The 21,222-nt window shown below is 39.0% G+C and overlaps 12 protein-coding genes and 1 non-coding gene across 13 annotated transcripts; 9 read left to right on the top strand and 4 right to left on the bottom strand.

Annotated features, from left to right (window-relative positions):
- Positions 1 to 125: 125 nt before the first annotated feature.
- Positions 126 to 3,296, top strand: NUP116 (FG-nucleoporin NUP116; the record flags this gene model as incomplete). Its single annotated transcript, XM_003688320.1, has 1 exon — positions 126 to 3,296. The coding sequence occupies one exon, from the start codon at positions 126 to 128 to the stop codon at positions 3,294 to 3,296; it is 3,171 nt and encodes a 1,056-aa protein (XP_003688368.1).
- A 144-nt stretch (positions 3,297 to 3,440) lies between these two features.
- On the bottom strand, positions 3,441 to 3,512 carry TPHA0Ntrna5H. Its single transcript has one exon. It is a non-coding gene; the product is annotated as a tRNA-His (tRNA).
- A 308-nt stretch (positions 3,513 to 3,820) lies between these two features.
- On the bottom strand, positions 3,821 to 4,540 carry TPHA0N01520 (uncharacterized protein; the record flags this gene model as incomplete). Its single annotated transcript, XM_003688319.1, has 1 exon — positions 3,821 to 4,540. One exon carries the CDS (start codon positions 4,538 to 4,540, stop codon positions 3,821 to 3,823), a length of 720 nt encoding a protein of 239 aa, XP_003688367.1.
- Positions 4,541 to 4,843: 303 nt separating this feature from the next.
- TPHA0N01510 (uncharacterized protein) lies at positions 4,844 to 5,221 on the top strand (the record flags this gene model as incomplete). The annotated part of the gene is made up of 1 exon (XM_003688318.1): positions 4,844 to 5,221. The coding sequence occupies one exon, from the start codon at positions 4,844 to 4,846 to the stop codon at positions 5,219 to 5,221; it is 378 nt and encodes a 125-aa protein (XP_003688366.1).
- Positions 5,222 to 5,245: 24 nt separating this feature from the next.
- On the bottom strand, positions 5,246 to 5,782 carry YET2 (Yet2p; the record flags this gene model as incomplete). The annotated part of the gene is made up of 1 exon (XM_003688317.1): positions 5,246 to 5,782. One exon carries the CDS (start codon positions 5,780 to 5,782, stop codon positions 5,246 to 5,248), a length of 537 nt encoding a protein of 178 aa, XP_003688365.1.
- A 331-nt stretch (positions 5,783 to 6,113) lies between these two features.
- SUB1 (chromatin-binding transcription coactivator SUB1) lies at positions 6,114 to 7,058 on the top strand (the record flags this gene model as incomplete). Its single annotated transcript, XM_003688316.1, has 1 exon — positions 6,114 to 7,058. One exon carries the CDS (start codon positions 6,114 to 6,116, stop codon positions 7,056 to 7,058), a length of 945 nt encoding a protein of 314 aa, XP_003688364.1.
- Positions 7,059 to 7,703: 645 nt separating this feature from the next.
- MNR2 (putative Mg(2+) transporter MNR2) lies at positions 7,704 to 10,796 on the top strand (the record flags this gene model as incomplete). Its single annotated transcript, XM_003688315.1, has 1 exon — positions 7,704 to 10,796. The coding sequence occupies one exon, from the start codon at positions 7,704 to 7,706 to the stop codon at positions 10,794 to 10,796; it is 3,093 nt and encodes a 1,030-aa protein (XP_003688363.1).
- A 389-nt stretch (positions 10,797 to 11,185) lies between these two features.
- On the top strand, positions 11,186 to 11,869 carry CCS1 (copper chaperone CCS1; the record flags this gene model as incomplete). The annotated part of the gene is made up of 1 exon (XM_003688314.1): positions 11,186 to 11,869. One exon carries the CDS (start codon positions 11,186 to 11,188, stop codon positions 11,867 to 11,869), a length of 684 nt encoding a protein of 227 aa, XP_003688362.1.
- Positions 11,870 to 12,199: 330 nt separating this feature from the next.
- TPHA0N01460 (C2H2-type zinc finger protein) lies at positions 12,200 to 13,759 on the top strand (the record flags this gene model as incomplete). The annotated part of the gene is made up of 1 exon (XM_003688313.1): positions 12,200 to 13,759. The coding sequence occupies one exon, from the start codon at positions 12,200 to 12,202 to the stop codon at positions 13,757 to 13,759; it is 1,560 nt and encodes a 519-aa protein (XP_003688361.1).
- Positions 13,760 to 14,314: 555 nt separating this feature from the next.
- ELM1 (serine/threonine protein kinase ELM1) lies at positions 14,315 to 16,567 on the top strand (the record flags this gene model as incomplete). The annotated part of the gene is made up of 1 exon (XM_003688312.1): positions 14,315 to 16,567. One exon carries the CDS (start codon positions 14,315 to 14,317, stop codon positions 16,565 to 16,567), a length of 2,253 nt encoding a protein of 750 aa, XP_003688360.1.
- A 407-nt stretch (positions 16,568 to 16,974) lies between these two features.
- On the top strand, positions 16,975 to 18,276 carry RCH1 (Rch1p; the record flags this gene model as incomplete). The annotated part of the gene is made up of 1 exon (XM_003688311.1): positions 16,975 to 18,276. The coding sequence occupies one exon, from the start codon at positions 16,975 to 16,977 to the stop codon at positions 18,274 to 18,276; it is 1,302 nt and encodes a 433-aa protein (XP_003688359.1).
- Positions 18,277 to 18,496: 220 nt separating this feature from the next.
- Positions 18,497 to 19,915, bottom strand: ARP9 (Arp9p; the record flags this gene model as incomplete). The annotated part of the gene is made up of 1 exon (XM_003688310.1): positions 18,497 to 19,915. The coding sequence occupies one exon, from the start codon at positions 19,913 to 19,915 to the stop codon at positions 18,497 to 18,499; it is 1,419 nt and encodes a 472-aa protein (XP_003688358.1).
- A 470-nt stretch (positions 19,916 to 20,385) lies between these two features.
- CSE4 (centromeric DNA-binding histone H3-like protein CSE4) lies at positions 20,386 to 21,105 on the top strand (the record flags this gene model as incomplete). Its single annotated transcript, XM_003688309.1, has 1 exon — positions 20,386 to 21,105. One exon carries the CDS (start codon positions 20,386 to 20,388, stop codon positions 21,103 to 21,105), a length of 720 nt encoding a protein of 239 aa, XP_003688357.1.
- Between the last annotated feature and the right edge of the window lie 117 nt (positions 21,106 to 21,222).

The following is a 21,222-nucleotide window of genomic DNA, read 5'->3' as shown; positions in this document are numbered from 1 at the left end:
TGACATATATTCATTGATTTAACTTATATATGCACTGTGTGTATATTGAATGAATTCCTGCAATTATTTTGCAATCCTAGAGTTCTTAGTGAGTTGATTATCAAGAAATTTCAGTGCTTCGCATTATGTTTGGATCGACTTCTAATACGTTTGGTGGTACCAACAAGCCTTTTGGTGCGCCTGCTGCGACAAATGCGCCTTCACCTTTTGGTACAACACAGCCTAATAACAATGCTAGTCCATTTGGTATGAACAATGCTCCAACTCAAATCACAAGTTCATTCGGATCGAATTTGGGAAGTTCCTTTGGTAATACTGCCGGAGCCACTTTTGGATCTAATCCTTTCAATTCAGCTAATAGTAGTGGTAATAATGCCAATACTATGTTCGGTATGAATAATAATACTGCTGGTGTTAATGCCAATAATAACAATCCTGCCAACGCGAGCTCGCCATTTGGCCAAACTAATAATACTGGAGGCATGTTGTTTGGTAATAACCCACTTACTGCAGGTTCTACTAATAGTTCTGCTGGCGGTAACTTGGGTACGGGGATTAAACCATTTATGGAATCACAGGAAAAGGACAATACTACAGGGACAATGAATCATTTTCAAAGTATTACGTGCATGCCTGAGTATAGGAATTATTCTTTTGAAGAATTAAGATTTCAAGATTATCAAGCAAATCGTAAATTTAGCAATAATCCTGGGTCAAGTGGTTCCCAATTTTCAAACACCGCAGCAAACAATGCTTTCGGTACTGGCATAAACAGTACTCAGCCTACCAATACCTCCAATCTATTTGGTCAAAATAACATGGCTCAAAACTCAATGTTTGGTTCCGCTAACTCTAATAATGCATTTGGAAGTAATTTTGGAACAAATACAAGTTCTCAATTTGGAGCAAATAAACCAGCCAGTGGAGGATTGTTTGGTCAAACAAATACTAATAACCAACCATCTGGTGGATTGTTTGGTCAAAGCAACAGCCAACCATCTGGAGGGTTATTTGGTCAAAATAATACTACTCAACCATCTGGAGGTTTATTTGGACAATCCAATACTACTCAACCATCTGGAGGTTTATTTGGACAATCCAATACCAACCAGCCTCAATCTAGCGGATTATTTGGACAATCCAACACAACTCAGCAACCATCTGGTGGCCTATTTGGCGCTGCACAGCCATCTTCTGCAGGTGGTCTTTTTGGTCAAAATAATAATACTTTTGGTCAAAATAACAACAGCCAGCAACCTGGAGGATTATTTGGTCAGAACAATAATAACACTAACCAACAATCGGGTGGCCTATTTGGTCAAAACAACAACCAACAACAAGCTGGTGGTATTTTTGGTGCCAAACCTGCTGCTACTACTGGCGGATTGTTCGGCCAAGCTAATAATGCATTTGGTCAAAATAATAACACCCAACAAACAGGAGGATTATTTGGCCAAGCCAATACGAATAATCAGTCATCGGGTGGATTATTTGGACAGAACAACAACAGCCAACCATCTGGAGGGTTATTTGGACAATCCAATACTACTCAACCATCTGGAGGTTTATTTGGACAATCCAATACCAACCAGCCTCAATCTAGCGGATTATTTGGACAATCCAACACAGCTCAGCAACCATCTGGTGGCTTATTTGGTAATAAACCAGCTGCTCCAGCAGGTGGACTGTTCGGTAGCAAACCGATGGCACCTTCAGGTGGATTATTTGGTCAATCTAACAATGCACAACAAACATCGGGAGGATTGTTCGGTCAAAATAATACCCAACAACAGAGCGGTGGTCTTTTCGGAGCAAAACCTGCTGCACCAGCAGGTGGCTTATTCGGCAACAAACCTGCTACTACTTCAGCAGGTTCTCTCTTTGGTAATAATGCTAATGCAACTAATAGTACTAACACCACAACTGGTGGTTTGTTTGGAAATGCTACAGCAAACAATACTCCCAACACATTAGGTGGTGGATTGTTTGGTAACAAAACTCAAACACCTGCTGCTCCTGTTGGGGGGTTATTTGGACAATCCAACGGAACTGGTGGCAATGTTTCATCCGGATTATTTGGTAATAAGTCAGCAATGAATGCAGGAGGTGCTTCCGCAGGTGGTTTATTTGGAAATAACAATGTATCCACTCTTGGAAACACTTTAGGTAATAACAACCAACAGAATTCACAGCAGCAGCAATATCAACAATTGCAGCAAAATATTGCTAACCAAAACCCATATGGTACGCAAGAGTTATTCTCAAGAATCACAATGCCACCTTCTATAACTGAACCTGAAAAGGCCACAGTTACTGTTGCTGATACTGGAAAGAATAGTTCTTTTAATAAGGCAAAGACCTCTGTAAAATCCCAACCACTGTTCCATAGGCACTCGACGGTTCCACAACCTGTTGCATTATCTAGAATCCATGGTCCCGTTGCATCCTCTTTAAATAAGACATATAGTACTGCGTTAGTTTCAACTAAGAACCCAGCAGCTAATGAATTGGACAAGGCGATAAAGGGTGTTGAATCACTCATCCACAATCCACATAGTGTCTCCTTCAAGACATTGGTGATTAATAAGAAAAAACAAGAAGATATTGAAGATAGCAATACCGATATTGGAATTATTTCTCTTGGTAAGTCAAGCTCGGATACTGATAAGGACTCAGTTACAAGTTCGGAATCTATATTTGATAGAGCTCAAGAGACTCCAACAGTTAAGGATACGACCAGAATATCTAGCAGCAATTTGGATACCATGTCAACACTATCTACAACTTCACCCATGCCATCTCAAATAACTCAAGTTAAAGTTGAGGATGAATTAAACCTAGATGACATTTCCTATGTCGATGATAACTATTTTATTTCTCCATCGTTAGAAACTTTGTCGGGATACTCATTAATAAAACTTCGGAAAGTTTCCAACTTGGTCATTGGCCATAAAAAGTACGGTAAGGTTAAATTTCTTGAACCAGTCGACTTATCTGGCATACCCTTGGGTTTGTTATGTGGTGAAATTGTTAGGTTTAGTCCAAGAACATGTAGTGTAGAAATAAAAGATGATCCAAATGGCAGTCTGACGAAGGGAATGAATGTTCGTGCTAAGGTAACTTTGTACAGTTGCTTCCCAATAGACAAGGCCACTAAAATGCCAATCACTGATGGTAATCATGAGATGGTCAAGAGACAAATCCACAAGTTCAAACAGGTTCCGGGTTCGAAGCTTGAAAGTTACGATACAGATTCCGGTACCCTGGTATTTTCTGTTAACGAAGTATGTGCATAGATTAATGTTGTTTTTTTCAGTTGTTTATAGTTTGTAGTTATAATACATATTCGATTGTGATAGAATTTATGTTAACTATACAAGATCGATGTTAGTTGATAAGGCTAGTTTATGTATTAAGATAAATTTGGGATGCAAAAAAATTGCCATCTCCTAGAATCGAACCAGGGTTTCATCGGCCACAACGATGTGTACTAACCACTATACTAAGATGGCATTAAATTTCTAAAATGTTTGTAATATCAGTTTGCCATCTGGCACTGCTTAGAGTATTTCTTCCAAGAGGTATACATATTATTTCCTGAAGGTCCCATTGACGTTCTAAAAATTAGCAATGGTAACCATTGTACAAACCAATTAACAGCTCCAATATCTTGTACAAGTTATGGTGATACCCAATGTTTTAGAAGGTTTTTAATTATCTATTTTGATAAAAACAAATGGTAAACATGGGAAATATCAACTTACATACACAATAAAAACTGAATTTTTGACTACTTATATAATACAAAGGTTTGAAATAACTAATAATGGTTTTGCTGGTTTTCTTGGAAATACTGTTGGTATACAGCATTTTGGTCCTGGTTAAGGTACTGGCCCTGGCGCGGCCCCTGCTGCTGCAATTGTTGTTGTTGTCGTTGCTGGGAAAGCTGTTGTGCTTGGTACTGTTCCTGTGGAATTGGCAGCCTGCCGTGATGCTGGCCCGCTATATCCTCTTTTACACCAAGCAAGGCTGCGGCCTTATGTGGCTGTTGTTGGGCCTGTTGTTGCTGTACCTGCTGTTGCGGAGCCTGCATTTGCTGCACAGCTGGCCCAGGTGCCCCAGCCTCAGCGTCATTGTCATGCTCCATCTCTTGTTCAAGTTCTTCCTCCTCATCTGGTGCGTTCAGACACGCCTGGATCAGATTTCTTCCCTCTTGCTGCGTGACAATGGGCTCGAACTTCGGTGTACTGAAAGTATAAACCAACCCAGTCTCGGAGACTACTAACAACAGCACTTGCGTCCCCGTCAGCACCGATAACTCAAAGGCTTTCTTCATGATCCCATGCTTACGTTTCGAGAACGTCACGTGGCGTCTCGTTTTATTCTCAATGAACTTAATTTCAATCTTACGTCTCTCCTTTTGACCATTTTTCTTGCCAGTAGCATCCTCATCATCCTCTAAATGAGAAGCATCGTCATCAATAGCAGAATCAGCTACAATAGTTTCACCAACCTTTGGCTTGGCAATCGGTTCCTCCATGTTTGTTATCTCTATTAGGCAGAATCGTTCTTACGTGTCTCCGGCGATGGTATCTTACTTTATTTCATTCCCCAATTCACAAAACACACACACACACCAAGTAATCAATTGCCACTTCTTAACTATCGTCCCATTGACCCCATCCACCGAACTGACATCCTGTAATCGTCGAGGAAACCTCTCTCACCCACCTCTTGCAATGGCCATGGTCTTCTGGTTCATGGTTCTGGTTCCCGGTTGTTGCGGTCGGAAGGCGGCCGTCACTGCGTACGTCCTGCGTCGGGTAAGCGCAGTTTTGAGGCGATGAGCTCTGAAGCCCATGGGCCCAAGGTTAAGGGAAGGGGAGGCTCGATGGGTCGCAAGCGGTGCATATATAAAGCACTGGGTCTTGATGTCGAGGGCGTCGATTCCTGCATCCCGTTGGCGTTCTTCCGGTGTGCTTTCGAGTTTCCCGGACGGCCATGTCACAGCGGTACACGGTCCAAGCCACCAACAATGCAATTATCTCATCTTTGGTCTAGACAGAAACTTATATATAACATGAAGCATCTGAACAGAGTCACTCTGGTTTATTTATTGACGGGTGCGACCGGGCTTTCGATAGCCCTGGCTGCCTATCTGACTAAAAATAACGAAATAAAATATATATATCACTACGACAGGAACGTTCCCAAACATTGAGTTTATCGAAGCCCATCGACTGGATCAGGGGGCATTGATATGCTCATCGTAGTGCTTCTCAAAGTTTATAACCTGTGTAGTTAATCCTTCCAATTCAATATTTGTTCTATTTAACTCCACCAACAGTGCTTTGTATTCTGGTGTTGACGACGTTTTTGACGTTCCGTCCACCAAGGCTCCATATTTCACTAGACGACCTACTAGCGACATGATGGTCACTATACAGAACCCAAAGTATAGTATAAATCCGGATATGTACACGTTACGTTGGTTGTATGCCCTTGATGCTAACACTTGTATTGGCGTGATTCCCCCATTGTTACCGTATTCGTAGTTCTTACTCACTGGAAAACTTGATTTGTTAAGTGAATCCACGAATAATAACCCGACAAGTATAGCCACAATTGCCGCCACTGTCTGGAACGTAGAGTTCCACAACAAGGTTTCATATTGGTTGTATAATCCCTTGCGCACTCTTAAACCTAGCGGTAATGACATAATGAACAAAACACACATTTCGACGGCCAATAGACCAAAAAGTAAACTAAAATAAACACCCATATCGATTCTCTCAACAGCAGAAAAAACTCGCAATCTCTTGACGACTTGACCCAGTATTCAGGGCTTGTAAAAGTAATAAAACTATCACCTTTCCTCATTTCCCTGTTCTTTTATATCAAAAGTTCAATTTCTTCCCCTTCACAAGAACCGGGCCCTCAAACTATTGAAGGTGGGAAAGCAAAAACTTTCAAATCAACAAGTTTGAAACAAGAGATGGTGGGTTTATTCGATGAAGTATATCTGACAGAGGTGTGTGTGTGTGTGTGTGTATGTGAAGTGTAGCTGTACTTATACATGTGTATTGGTTGTTTTGTGAGAGTGGCCAGGGACAATGTCGTACTATAATAGGTATAAGAGCAGGAAGAGATTTAATAATGGAGGCAATGGTGCAAACGGGATTGGTAATGGTGAAGGGAATGGGAATGGGAATGCCGGTGGTAAAGGGGATGGAGATGGTCCTATGCAAGCTGGGTTAAGTGTTCCGGATGCTATTTTTGATATTGGGAAGAATAAGAGGGTCACTGTCAGACAGTTCAGGAATATCAATTTGATCGATATCAGAGAATATTATATGGACAACTCGTCAAATGAAATGAGACCAGGGAAAAAAGGGATTTCGTTGACGGAGGATCTTTACGATGAGTTCCTGAAACATCGTTTGAACATCGATGAAGCGTTGAGAAGGCTTGGTTCCAAGAGACCAAGGACTAAGACGATTGTGATATCCTCCGATGATGAGGATGATTATGGGGCTGATAACAAGGATGATTCTGGATCGAAGAAAGACAGCACGGAAGGGTCCAAGGATAACTCCAAGGAGGCCAGAGCCGCCGCTAAAGCTGCGAAAGCTGGTGAGAATGATGATGAGAATGACAAGTCTAAGGAGAACGACGAGCCAAGAGAGAAGAAGCGGAAGAAAGGTGATAAGAAGAACCCTGCTGGTCCGTCGTTGCTGATTACGGAGGAGAAGAAACATCTTGAAGAAAGGGAGGCTAACGCCGTTCTGGTCGTGCCACATCTGGCCACCCCAGCCGTAAAGCAAGAACCTGCTGTCATTGAAGAAGAGACATTTGCAACTCTGGAAGAACCGCAACAACCTGTTAAGGCTCTGCAAGAACTGGAGCCCGTTACAGTGTCGAACAATCAAGTTGAAACTGAGCAAGTGGGTGTCGAAGCTACCCGTGCAAACACCAACGACTCCAGCGACGAAGATTTCGCCAAGCATCTCGACGATGAAATGAGTAAAGCTGCAGACGAGGTCAGCGAAGAAGAATAATCGCCATCACCGCGACTCAATTAAGCCAACTGAACAATCGATTTTAATAATGTGCATCACAATAACATATTTCAAAGCAGAACTTGAACCACTTTCTCCATCTATAAAAAGCATCGTATCACTGCGAGCAATCTGTACTTCGTAACTAATTTATATATCTACGTACCTTTACATTAACAAATATATACTGCACTATGAACTCATTCTCTCATGCACTCACCCAACCAAGTCGCCACCAGCACCAGCCAAACAGCCAAATGTTCTTGTTTTTAATCAAACATGGCTGTAATCATTGAAGCCTTTAAGATAAGAACGCTGCGATCACAAGAAATCGAAATTGAAGAATTAAAGGAAGTCGTTTTAAAAACATCAAGCAGGTTTGGGGTTTTAACAACGAACGGTTAGTTGTAGTACAAGTGATCACATACAACTGTATTGAGAATATCATTCTGTTAGTGAGACTGATTTGTTAATTGAGTGGTTTTTAACTGGCTGAAATAGATCATCATTGAAATTTTGTTGTGTCATTCCAAGAGATCGATGCTCCACAAGAGGTTTAATTTGTGATAGCATACTCACATTTCCATACGCATACACACACATATATATATATATATATAAAGGACTCTAGAAGGTTTGTTAACGATGGACAGCAAATCACATAACGAGATGGATAATTCTGGGGATGAGGGATTAGGTAGTGGAAGCTCTAATAATAGTACGCCCAAGAAATCTCTTTCCTCGTTGAAAATAGATGATATGAAGCAGTATAACCGTGACAGGATGAACTCTACCGTGTCTGGATCGAATGATTATGGTCATACAGACTCGTTGGGGATGTTGCATGAGATCATCGAGCCTACTCATTCAAATAATCATGATAGCAATACTCCCGATGGCTCAAACTTTAATGTGAAAACTTTTTCACCAAGCGATAAGGACGATCTGTTGCTAGATCATAGGCCTACATTGGAAGCAATCAAGCTGAGTAAGAAGCCTGCGGCAACCGAACCGCCAAGCAATCCATTCAGATCAAGGAAGAACTCGTCAATCAATCCAAGAGGCAAAGAAATTCATGGTGAAGGATCAAGAAAACCTGATCGTTTTGATTTCTCCGATATGAGGAACTTCAAGAACAATAACTTCGAAAACATCAAGAAATTAAAATCAAACTACGAGATAGAAAGAAGGAAAACAATTGCAGATGGCGATGTGGTGATAGATGTAGATGCTTTGATGAGAAATGTCAAAGCAGATAATTTGAACAAGAAACATAAAGGGGAATCTGCATTGAGCAACAGCAGTACCAGCTCTTCGGATAATAAAACTTTGAATTCAAGACCATCATCGAGAAGATCCTCGCATTCATCTTCTCTAGATGATGTGTGTTTGGTTCTCGATGCTGAAAGTGAATTAGGTAAAAAAGATTGGCCGGACGTTGAAATATTAGAAGAATTCTCGAAAGAAGAGACTGAGAGACTGAGAAGACAAGCTATTGAGGACGCAGAAGAATTCCACTTTAACTACGACGAAGAAGACGATGATGACGATGAGGAATACGGTAATTCAGGTTCAGATGGGATTTTCTTCTCAAAACCTATTGTAACCAGTATCGACGTTCCAGAATTAGGAAACAGAAGAGTCAATGAGGCCGATTCTATGAAGAGCGGTGGGTTGAGACCAAAGAGGATCGCTCCTTGGCATTTGAAACGTGCTGCTATGCTTAACAATAATTACCTGAACAAAAGGCATAGTAGACAAAATCAACAAAGAACCTACTCTGGTTTAAGCTATGTCGAGTCTAACGTTTCTCCAGATGCTAATGAACCAGATGACACAGTTCCAATTTTATCAACAGATACTAGAGATTCATTTTTAGGCGAGCACAATATCCAATATCCACCGCATATCATCTCTAATAATTTAGAACATTTCAGATTCACGTATTTCCGCGTTGATTTAGAATCAACAGTTCATTCTCCTACCATCTCAGGGTTATTACAAGCAGGCCAGAAGTTTGAAGATCTATTTGTAAGTTCTTCGTATTCGCACAATCACGAAAGTGCCAGTCCAGACAAAAGTCTCAACGGTAACACCAATACATCCATTCAAACTGGATCTAGTAAAATGAGCGGGGGGACTGTGTCAAACAACAATAAAGCCAACGCATCTTCTCAGCCTGTATCCCAAATATACAAAACTACATCGAGGTTATCCAGCACGATCACGGAAGACATTACAGAAAAAGAAGAAGATGTTGTTCCTTTTTGGTTGGATGTCTTAAATCCAACGGAGGAAGAAATGAAAGTCTTAAGTAAAGCATTTGGTATACATCCATTAACTACAGAGGATATTTTTTTAGGGGAAGCTCGTGAGAAAGTTGAGTTATTCAAAGACTATTACTTGGTATGTTTTAGAAGTTTTGATATTGTCGCTGAAAAATTCACTCGTAAGAAGAAAGAGAAGCAAAGCCAAGATTTAAACAATGAGAATCTGTCTGAGTTTGACGGCATGTACAAAACCTCTAGCAAGGAGAAAACTAGTAAATTTGACAAATGGATGCCATCATTTTTGCGTCGCCGTAGACGGTCTTCCAACTTTAAGACAGTCTCTTCGAGTTCAACAAATTCAAGTTACAGTCATTCGAGAAGGGAAAGAGTGAAAGAGGAACAAAAAAAATATAAAAGAAAATCTGGGGATCGTTCAAAACCTAGACACGGTGAACTTGAACCATTGAATGTTTATATCATTGTTTTTAAAACTGGTGTGTTGACTTTTCATTTTGCACCAACTCCTCATCCTATTAACGTCCGTAGAAGAGCTAGAATTCTACAGGATTATCTGAACGTTACCTCCGACTGGATTGCTTATGCTTTAATTGATGATATTACAGATGCTTTTGGTCCGATGATTGAGTTAATCGAAGACGAAGTGTATGCGATTGAAGATGCCATATTGAAGATGAATAGATCGGACGATTCCAGCGATGACAGTTCAAGTAGCGATGACTCTGACAGTAGCAGCAGTACTGATTCTGAACATGATGCTCTGTTACCTAACGTAAGATCGAAACGCAAAGGGGACTATGATTCAATTCTATTCAATAAGAGAGAACGCAAGTTCATGAGAAGGAAGAGTAGCATGAGCAGGTACAGTTCTCATAGCAGCAGCACAAGTACCAGCAGTTCTAGATCGATTAAGACGACGTCCACAGGCGGATCATCTTTGAACGCCAACATTATCGGGTGGAAAAGAAAAGGTGATATGTTAAGACGTATAGGAGAATGCAGAAAGCGTGTTATGAGCATCACTCGTTTATTAGGGTCAAAAGCCGATGTCATTAAGAGTTTCTCCAAGAGATGTAACGAACATTGGGACGTAGCACCCCGTTCTGAAATAGGGATGTACTTAGGAGATATCCAAGATCATATCATCACCATGGTTTCTTCGTTAACACATTACGAAAAACTATTGAGTAGATCCCATTCCAATTACTTAGCGCAGATTAACATCGACATGACAAAAGTGAACAATGACATGAACGACGTACTGGGCAAAATCACAATCCTAGGTACCGTGGTTCTACCAATGAACGTCATCACTGGTCTCTGGGGAATGAACGTGCTCGTACCTGGACAAGAAAACCCATCGTTGGTGTGGTTCATGTCAATTCTCACTTTACTAATCGTGTTGGCATATTTCGCATATATATACACCAAGAAGAGATTTGGTTTTTAATCTAAATAGTTATACAAAGTTACAAATACATATCAATAACGATAGACACAACTGCATATACATAGAGCTGGGGTCCACGAAGAACCCCAGCTCTATGTGTGTGTGTTCTCGCAATTCAATATATTTGCTCTTAAACGACGGTTCAAGCAGTCGTCAATTGGCGATTTTCACTTCGTTTGCTGCTTCACCGTCAGGCGAATCCAGCGATAGCTCAATTAGTAATCGTATTAGTTAAACTTAAGGGCCTAATGCATACATATATGTATATATAAGTGGTGTGTGTCATGTAATATGGAACAGTTGTGGGTTCCTTTCATTTCAGAAGAGCAGCATTTTGTCTTTAGCAAGCAGGCGAAACAGTTGAAGCAAAGAGTGGACAAATTGAAAGAATGAGTGACATATTTGAAGCTACGTATGCAATCGCAATGCATTGCGAGAAATGTACTAATGAGATACAAAAGTCATTAGACACTATCCCAGGTGAGAAAGAAGTTGAATTCAACATCGAGAAAGATATCATGAAAGTAAAGAGTGCAATTCCTCCCAGCACGATCATCGACACGGTCTCCAAGGATTGTAAGAAAGACGTCATTATCAGAGGTGCAGGAGCCAGCAATGGTTCTGCTGTGTGCATCCTAGAGAGCAGCGATCTCAGTGGTAAAGTGAAAGGGTTAGTCAGAATGGTTGAGATCAATGACGGCCACAAGACTTTATTCGATGTCACCGTGGATGGAGTCGACCATGCCGGCGCATACAAGATCAAGGTCCACGAGAACGGTGATATCAGCAAGGGTATCTCCAGTTGTGGCAACACACTGTACGATCTGAAAGAATCCGTTGATGTGTCTTCGGAACAAGGCAAGAGGTTCTTTGGCGTCGACGAGCTGCCAGTATGGAAACTGCTCGGTCGCAGCATCAGTGTGAGCACTGACGCTGCCCCAACCGCTGGAATCGTCGGTGTGGTGGCCCGTAGTGCAGGTATCTGGGAGAACGACAAGCACGTATGTGCATGCAGCGGCAAGACCATCTGGGAAGAGAGGAAGGATGCTTTAAAGCACAACATCAAGCACTGAGCACCGTCCGCGCAGAGCTGCAAAGCGGCAAGCAGACGCACGCTTTTGTATAGACATGTAGTTCATATAGTACTCCAATACAACCGGCCAGTACCCTGCGTTCCAGGGTACTGTTTAATATAATGACATGCAACCTAGCCATACCCTTGACTGCACCGGCAGAACTGCCTGGCTCTCTGTTACCCAGCGTGGCACCACGGTCTGTGTTCGTGCACGGTACTGTTACCCGGCGTGCTGGACAGAAGAGTGACAACCAACGGAAGGTTCACCACATTTGGACCTGAGTCTTCGAAGCATGAGATGATAACAGAGTGAGTTCGACGAGAAAGAATGGGTTGGTGTGGACTCGAAGTGACTGCGGCACTGATATATATAAAGGTGTGTGCAATGTGTGGGGAGAGGGGGATCTGGAGAGGTCGAAGGACTGGTTGGCACAGCAGGCTGTTTAAGACTAAAAACGTTTTACGCAACTCGCTACTCGCAACCGTACGCACACGCACACGCACACACTATTCTTTCGTTATGTTTGCTGCTGACTACGATACTGTTGTATCCGATGTCGACACACCCTTCTCGTTGAATTTGAAAAATAGCCACAATAACATGATGAGTGCTGCCAAAGGCAGCACCAATGACTCTTCCCCAGACACCATTGACCCCACTCTCAAGTTGGCCTCAACCACGGCCACAAGCACCAATAACAGTTTAAGTAACATCAACATGTTCGACCAGGACAAAGGGGCCGAGTACGATGTCAACAACGACGTGCTCTTGAACAACTTGCTGGAACTGGACAGTGGATATTCTGCTCTTCGATTGAGTGCAGACTCTGCTACTAGGAGACTCAGCGAGGTGATCACCGCCAAACCGAAACAATACTTCAAGAGAAACTCGTTTGATATGGACAACAACGTCACCATGTCCCAGTTGATGAGCGAGTTCAACTTTAATTTGAATTCCTCGCTCTCGCCAAGCTCAAAGACAAGAGCAGGCTCGTTCACACTCGCAGACCACAATAATAGCAACTTCCATATTAGAAAATCGCACTCCAAGAGAAACAACTCCGTCTCCACGTACCTCGACTCCAATAACTCGAACTACTTGAACAAGCTGAACGATTTGCTGCATTTCGAAAACGCCATTCTTTCCGACGAAGAAGAGGAAGACGACATGTTGATAAGATCTCCAAAGTCATTGTCAACATCATACTATCCACCCGCAACAGACCCTTCATCAGCACAACCGCAATTTATAAATCCATCGCAGATGCTCTCTGATAAGGCCTCTAAAGCAGCGATTGTGGCTACTTCTGGTATGGATATCTTGCCTCAAGACAACAAAGATGATAGCTTGAACGGAAGCGCTACCAACAATAACGAAACTCAAAATTCAAATAATAACTACACTCGGTACAATAGCAATGCAAGTGAACTGGAAACAAGCCTCGATGAGCTCAGTTTACAATTTGATAACTTTCCAACTATCATGCAATTCACCAACAACGCCATGGCGGTGAAAAACGACCCAAATACATACTTGAACCAAAATATCGTAACGCCGTCTCCAAGTGAAAATATAATGACCCAACAAGAAAGAAAGCCGAATAACAGATCTCCAAGTTTACCAAATAGCACACCTGTATCTAGAATGAGAAAATCTTCAACTGCTAATTCATCTTCGATAAGTGCCAATAACGACCCATTACTGAAAACATTCAAATGCAACAATTGTGAAAAGGCATTCAGAAGAAGCGAACACTTGAAAAGACATATAAGATCTGTTCATTCATCAGAAAGACCATTTCCATGTAATTACTGTGAAAAAAAATTTAGTAGAAGTGATAATTTATCGCAACATTTAAAGACTCACAAGAAACATGGTGACTTCTAAGCAACGAAATGAAAAGAAAATATGATATCGGGCATATCAATTGTAATTTATTTACTAATTACTCTTTCTCTTTCTTTACTCTCTCTTTCTCTCCTTTTTTAATATATCCTTTTCAATTACCCATCGATTTAAAATGTCTGTTATAGAGTGTTCGTATTCACACATTTTAATCTTATGATTCTTTCCAATCTAATGACTTTTTTTATTCCTCACTCCATCAAACGACAGTATTTAACCACAAAACTTTGTTTTATGATTCAAAATATAAATAGCTATGTACTTTCATCCGATGGTTATCTATTTTAACTTTAGCTTATCGTCATCTTTCAATTAACTGACACTCTTCATTACCGACATCTTTGTTCTTGATACGCGTTAAGCATTAAGAAGCATCTTCAATTTTGGAAAATGTTTAGATGAACATGTCATCGATTATAAAGAATATGTAATTTTGTATTAATGAACGTAATTGTATGCTTGGGTGCTTGTGTCGATAGTCCATGTTGTCCATTCTTTGACAGAGGCACTTAAAAAATCGAGGTTATTGATCTCTTAATGAAGCATCCAACTCTTCTGAATTTGCAGATACTTGATAGTTTTGGAAATTTTGAGATAGGTAGAGCTAAACAATTTTCACCGTTATCAGCTGGAAGTCAGGGCTCATTTGCTGATTCAACCCTTTCCTCATCTTCAAATCTACGTCCATCATATTATTCCATTATAGAGGATAACGATACTTATTTGACATCACAAATATTAGCATATGCCTCTAATATTCAAAATGCATCAAGAGATGTTGATGATAATCTTATAATTAATAATTATACAATATCAGATTCGTTGGGGAAAGGTCAATTTGGGAAAGTCTATAAAGCATGTGTGTTGAAGTCTCATGATAGTTCTACAGGAAAGAAATTGGTCGCAATAAAAGTAATAGGAAAGAAGCCGATGAATAATCAACAATATTCAATGAATCAAGTACTAAGGCAACTCGCCATTTGGAAAAGTAAGAATTTAATTAATAAAGACCATAATTTGACACATGAACAAGTTGTAATGTTAGTTAATCTGCATAAAATTAAATATGAGCTATTTGTATTATCGAAATTAAACAAGTCAGATAACGTTATTAAACTTATAGAATTTCTAGACTCTCCACATTCAAATAAAATATGGATAGTTAACCAGTATTGTGACTTAGGTGAATTGCAGTGGAAGAGAAACCATCCAGGCGACGTGTTACCACAATGGAGACAGTTTTTATCGAGGTCTCAAGAATCACTTGAAAATGAGAATGTACTAAATGTATTTGCAGAAAAGTTTACAATCGACATGACTGCTGGGCTAATGTATTTGAAGGATAATGGTTGTATCCATAGAGACTTGAAACCAGCAAATGTATTATTAGACTCAATTGAAATGAAATTTAAGATTTCTGACTTTGGCTGCAGTGTTATTGACCCAGCATTCATGTTCATAAAAGATGATAAGGAAAACACTTTACAGAATTGTTTTAAGACAGAAATAAAAAAAATTGTAGGGACGCCTGCATTTATTGCCCCTGAACTTTGCTCATATTATTCAGAAGATAACCAAGTAGATAAGTCATCCAGTGCAATTAGCACGAATGACCTTGAATTTGACCATTTTAGCATAGACATGTGGTCATTTGGTGTAACATTATACTGTATTCTATACAATGAACTACCGTTTTTTGGAGATAATGAATTTGACACTTATAAAAGAATCGCTAAAGTTGAATTAACGATAACGCATCGTGGGGATTGGATTGAGGAACTATTGATTAATAAAATTCTGGTCAAAAGTCCGAGTGACAGAATCACAATAGATTCTCTTTATAATAAATTAATTGGAGTTAATTCAAATGGAAAACTCAACTTAGACAGAGATACAGATTTAAAAAATGTTGACAATAACAATTCTTCAATTTTCAGAAGTAAGAAGGAAACACCCTTGAAGTCACAGAAGAACAAAGTCAAAGGATTGTTTCAAAATATTTTGAATTTTAATTCAATAAAAAGTAATAATTCACAGAATAAATTTAACGGTAAGGGAACTATTATTCCTAAAGAGACTGTCACCTTACCAACCCCGCCACAGATGTCATTTGGTTATGGATCAGAACCAGGAGATGATGAAGACCTCTATTCATCATACTCTAGTCCAAATATGAATAATTTTCCCAATAGAATTTCGATAGAAAAGCAATTAGAAGTATTATCCATATCTTCCTCAGAAGCTTCATCATTTGGGTCCACGCTTGAACCACCAGTCCCAATGGATAATTATGAAAATGAAATGAGTAAAATCGATGACAATATACCGGGACATTATCCAGTTGTAAGTTCTGATAGGAGTACACCTGAAAAGGCATTATATCAGATATCATCCACATCTATGGTGGAACTTACACCCACCAAAAAAATTATAGACGAAGGTGCAGATTACTCACCTGGTATAAGACAAGGTTTATCTCTTTTCAATCAGTTTTCTAGAAGTGAGGAGATGCTTCCATCAACAATTAACAGCACACCAATACAAGTTCATACACATCTAGCAAAACACAAACAACAAGCACACAATGTATTTCAAAGCAAAAGTAAACTTGCACATTCAAAAAACGTAATGAATTTCAAAGATATACTAAGTGGCACGTCTGAGGAGGTTAGAGATAATAACATAAAACAAGCTACTGATAAAGAGTATCTTAACAAGTCGGCATCAAATAAGAGGAATACAGTCGACGCCTTCAAAGAATTCCAGAATTATTTCAAGTATATGGAATAAATCAACCTTTGATTTCGCACAACAATTTGTATATAGATTCGATTTATAAATTACTAGGTAAGTTTTTTGCAGCTCATTGTCTTTGATCTTAAGATAATGAATTGAAATTGTAACAATATAACAACAACATTAATCATATGTCATCGAATTAGGTAGCTTAATAAGATCTTGTGGTATTTTTACATCATGAATTATTAATGAGTCAATATGGACGAATCGGCTTAAAAGTAATAACATAATCCACCTCATCGCAAGAATTCCACAAGAATGACTATAAGCATCCGAATGTACAGTTTCTATAAAAGATATATATACCTTTATATATATATATGTAAGTGAAAATAGTGATATCTTATTCGATATTTGTTTATATGTTGAGCCTATTATTGAAATAACATGGTTACCACATGTGCAGAACATCAGCTAAAAGAATTTTAGAGATAGACACATTTATTATGAATAAAAGTGTTCTTAAGAAGATATGGAACCATCCTATCACAAACTATCTAAAAGGTCAATGGTTTTTTTATTGCTTAGCTGTGTTTATTGTCATTGCTAGGTTTGCTCCAAATTTTGCAAGAGATGGTGGTTTAATTAAAGGTGAATATAGTATCGGTTATGGAGCAGTTGCATGGATATTTTTACAAAGTGGCTTGAGTATGAAAACAAATGTGCTAGCTGCAAATTTATATAACTGGAGAGCTCATCTGGTTATACTTGTTATCAGCTTCCTAGTCACGTCGTCTATCGTATTTGGTTTTGCTGCTGCCATCAAATATTCGAATGATCCGTTGATTGACGACTGGGTTTTAATTGGACTGATTTTGACTTCCACTTGTCCAACAACAGTAGCATCAAATGTTATAATGACTGCTGAAGCAGGTGGTAATGATATTTTATGCGTGTGTGAAGTTTTTATAGGGAACCTACTGGGAGCTTTCGTTACCCCTGCATTAGTTCAACTTTATACATCTGCTTCTTTATTTAAATATGGTAATCCAGCTTCGGGTGGGGGAATAGCTGCCTTGTACAGAAGAGTCATTAAACAAATTGGACTGTCAGTGTTTGTACCTTTATTTGTTGGACAAGTAATTCAAAATGTCTGGCAAAGGTATACACAGATATACTTGAATTTCCTAAAAAAATATCATATTAAAATTGGCTCATACATGTTGTTGTTGATTATGTTTAACTCATTCTCGACAGCATTTTACCAACATTCATTCACATCGGTTTCTCATGTCTGTATAATATTTTTGTGCTTTTTTAACCTTGGATTGTACCTTTTTTTTACAGGTATTTGCTATTTATTTGCTCGACCATGGTTCATCATTAAAATATTTAAAGAAAAATACGATGATAACTCTTCGAAACTTTATAAGTACTCCTACAAGTTGTTTAGACCTTTCTATTATTCAAAGGAAGATACAGTTTGCATAATGTTCTGTGGAGCAGCTAAAACTGCTGCATTGGGTGTTTCTTTAGTTACTGCGCAATATGCAGACGATAAATCGAATTTAGGAAAGCTATTAGTACCGCTTGTGTTATACCAAAGTGAGCAAGTGATAGTGGCAAGTTGGTGTGTTCCTTTATTCAAGCACTGGATAGAGAAAGATAAGAAGGTATCATTAGATGCAGAGAGTTCCTTGGTAACCAATTCTCAGCTTACAATCCATGACGAATCCTCACTAGATTCTCGAAAACAATAATATTGAATGATGTTTTACACAGATAAAGTTGCATTCTACGACATAATTACATAATTATACAATCAGCATTTAAGAGAGTATGCCATACTCCCCTGTTAACAACAACAATAATAATAATACATTTGATTCAAAATATTTAATAAGTTTATGTCAATAATATCCGATATTTCTTCATTATATAATATATGTGAGTGTGTGTCTGTGTGCGTTTGTACTTGTATCATAAATTTATATCCCAATATGAAGCTGGGCCATTCTCGTTATAATTATCTCGGTTAATGAAGAAGTTAACTTTTGAATGAGTGAATACTTGTCTTGCCACTATCATACCACCTAGGAATACTATATTGGCGTATTTATTTTTCTTCCATTCCGGGAAATATTCTGGAGCTTTTGCTAGTTTTATAGAGGTTGGGACTTGTTGGTATTCAATAGTTGGAACAAAATTAGTTCCCATATATTTTGACTTCTTCTTTGAAGAAGTTGCAGCAGAGTCCATAGCATCTTGTTGTCTCTTATCTTGTTCGGATTGAGGTTCTATCACTAAGTTGTCATCCATTAATTTTGTTAATAAAGAATCTTGGAAACCTGTGAGAAGAGATGTGTTTCCAACAATAACGATATTTTCCCACATAGCTTTTTGTTTATTTATATCTTGAACCATTGAGATAGTATAGCCAACTCTTTTTGAGATTGCTTTTATTAGATTTTCGCAACCTTGGAATCTTTGCTTACCTACTGAAATCAATTGACCATTTCTATCGACAAAAGAATTTTTATCTAATTCTGAATTTGGTAAACTATTTTCATTTTTATTTTTTCTCTCTCCTTCCAATATTTCACGAGCATCTCTACCACTTGTTATAATTGCAGCAACGTCGATTGCGCTATCATCTTCATCTTCATCGGCTTGATGCAAATCAGCATAATTTTTCTTGGCTTCAGCGTTTAATACCTCGTATATATTTGACAATTTCAAGTCCTCAATTTGATCATCTGAAAGACTTGGTAAAATAGATTTCAAATGTGTATTAATGTCATTACCACCAATTGGAATGGTAGATGAGAAATGGGTTAATTGTGAATAATCGACAATTGGTAGAATGTCAGTATGCGTTTTGCCGATGTCAATTACAATTGAATTTTGTAAAGCTGCCATAGCATGAGTAGCAGCCAAAGAAGTTGGTAACATTAAGAAACTGTTCAATTTCAAAATCTCAAAGACGTGTTGGTTTATTTTCTCAATCTGTTGCGCAGACCATTTATAATGGGAGATCAAAAGTAGAGGTACATTTGACAATTCTCTATCAAAAGCATCTGGATCATTTTTATGCTTATCTGCCAGGATCGATATGTAAATAAGTTTCAAAAAATACAGGAAAGCCTCCAAATCGACAATTTCACCATCTACAATAGGTCTGACCTCCTTTAACGGCTTAGAGTCAGTATCATTGGCACCACTACTCGATGTAGAAGCACTTGACCTGTATTGAACATTTCCTTCATCATCAGTGCCTTGATAGACAACAGTCGGTATCTCCAGCGCAGGAAGATTAAACACCTCATCCTGCAACCCAAACTGAACTATCGTGGTTCCTGATCTAGGATAGACAATAAAAATACTATCCAATCTTGCCATCCTTCAATATTATTTGTGTTTTTGAACTTTTTGTTTTGAACCACTCAATGAAAAAATAAGAAAACCTGAAAGTCAAAACTTGTAGTTGTCCAACTGATCAATGTATCTCTTAGCAATCGTTCAGCTCCCGATTGTACCAACACTCCCCAATAAAACAACCCATTATTTAGTATCGATTTTAAATAATAAATAAATCTTCGAACGTTGGTTCTTCAAAGTTGTTGATATTCAAATTCCAACCACTGTTTGTTCGTAGAGAGTGATGCAGCTGTTAAGAAATCACTTAACGCGTAAGACCCAAACCACTACATGCATATAAACAACATGTATAGCGAATATATAAACAAGTTAATCGTTGATGTAGTGGCAGTTGTTTAGTATCTTTTATGAAGCAAGGGTACAATTTAGATTTGGGAGTGCTGGAGCTACAGATTGATAGTAGTGTTGGTACCTAGGGAGAAACGGAAAGTATGGAGACAAATGGATCAAATAGGACATTGACTAATGTCAATAGGATCATAGAGACTGAAGATGATATAAATGAACGAGCTCTATCGTTGTTGCAACGTAATAGAGAGAGGAGGAGGTTGCTACAGAGACAGACTGATCGGCAACAGTTTGAGAAAATACTGTCGAGAAAAGAGATACCCGTTGCCGGGGATGTGGGTGATGACTTGGATTCAGATAGAGAGTATGCTGGAGATGATGGCAGTGCAAGTGACAGTGAGGTGGAGAGAGGTCTAATTGATGACAGTGCAAGTGACAGTGACAGCGACAGTGATTACGATACGCACATGAGAAGAAATGAGACGGTAGAGCGAGTCAAACAGGAGATGTCATCAAAGAAGAAAAGCAAGAAGCTACGAAATAAGAATGCTAATCCTAAGAAGAAATTCACGCCCAGTGAATTAGCAATGTATGAAATCAGGAAATATCAAAGGTCGACAGATTTATTAATATCGAAAATTCCGTTTGCAAGATTAGTCAAGGAAGTCACTGAACAATTCACCACAGAAGAACAAAATTTCAGATGGCAAAGCATGGCTATCCTGGCGTTACAAGAAGCAAGTGAAGCGTACCTGGTAGGGCTACTAGAACACACAAACCTTCTAGCGTTGCATGCAAGAAGAATAACAGTAATGAGAAAAGACATGCAACTGGCAAGAAGAATTAGAGGTCAATTTATATAGTTTATCTACAAAATGGGAACAATGTATTAAGTAATTTAAAACAACACACATATAATTGCAACGAACCACTCCGTCTGTGCTCGTTCACCACATAAACCTCTGAATGTGTCAAATTGA

Source organism: Tetrapisispora phaffii, chromosome 14 (genome assembly GCF_000236905.1).
Source record: "Tetrapisispora phaffii CBS 4417 chromosome 14, complete genome".
In the NCBI taxonomy this organism is placed as follows: Eukaryota; Fungi; Ascomycota; class Saccharomycetes; order Saccharomycetales; family Saccharomycetaceae; genus Tetrapisispora; species Tetrapisispora phaffii.
The sequence above is the reverse complement of the archived record's forward strand: the minus strand, read 5'-3'. Positions and strand labels throughout refer to the sequence as shown.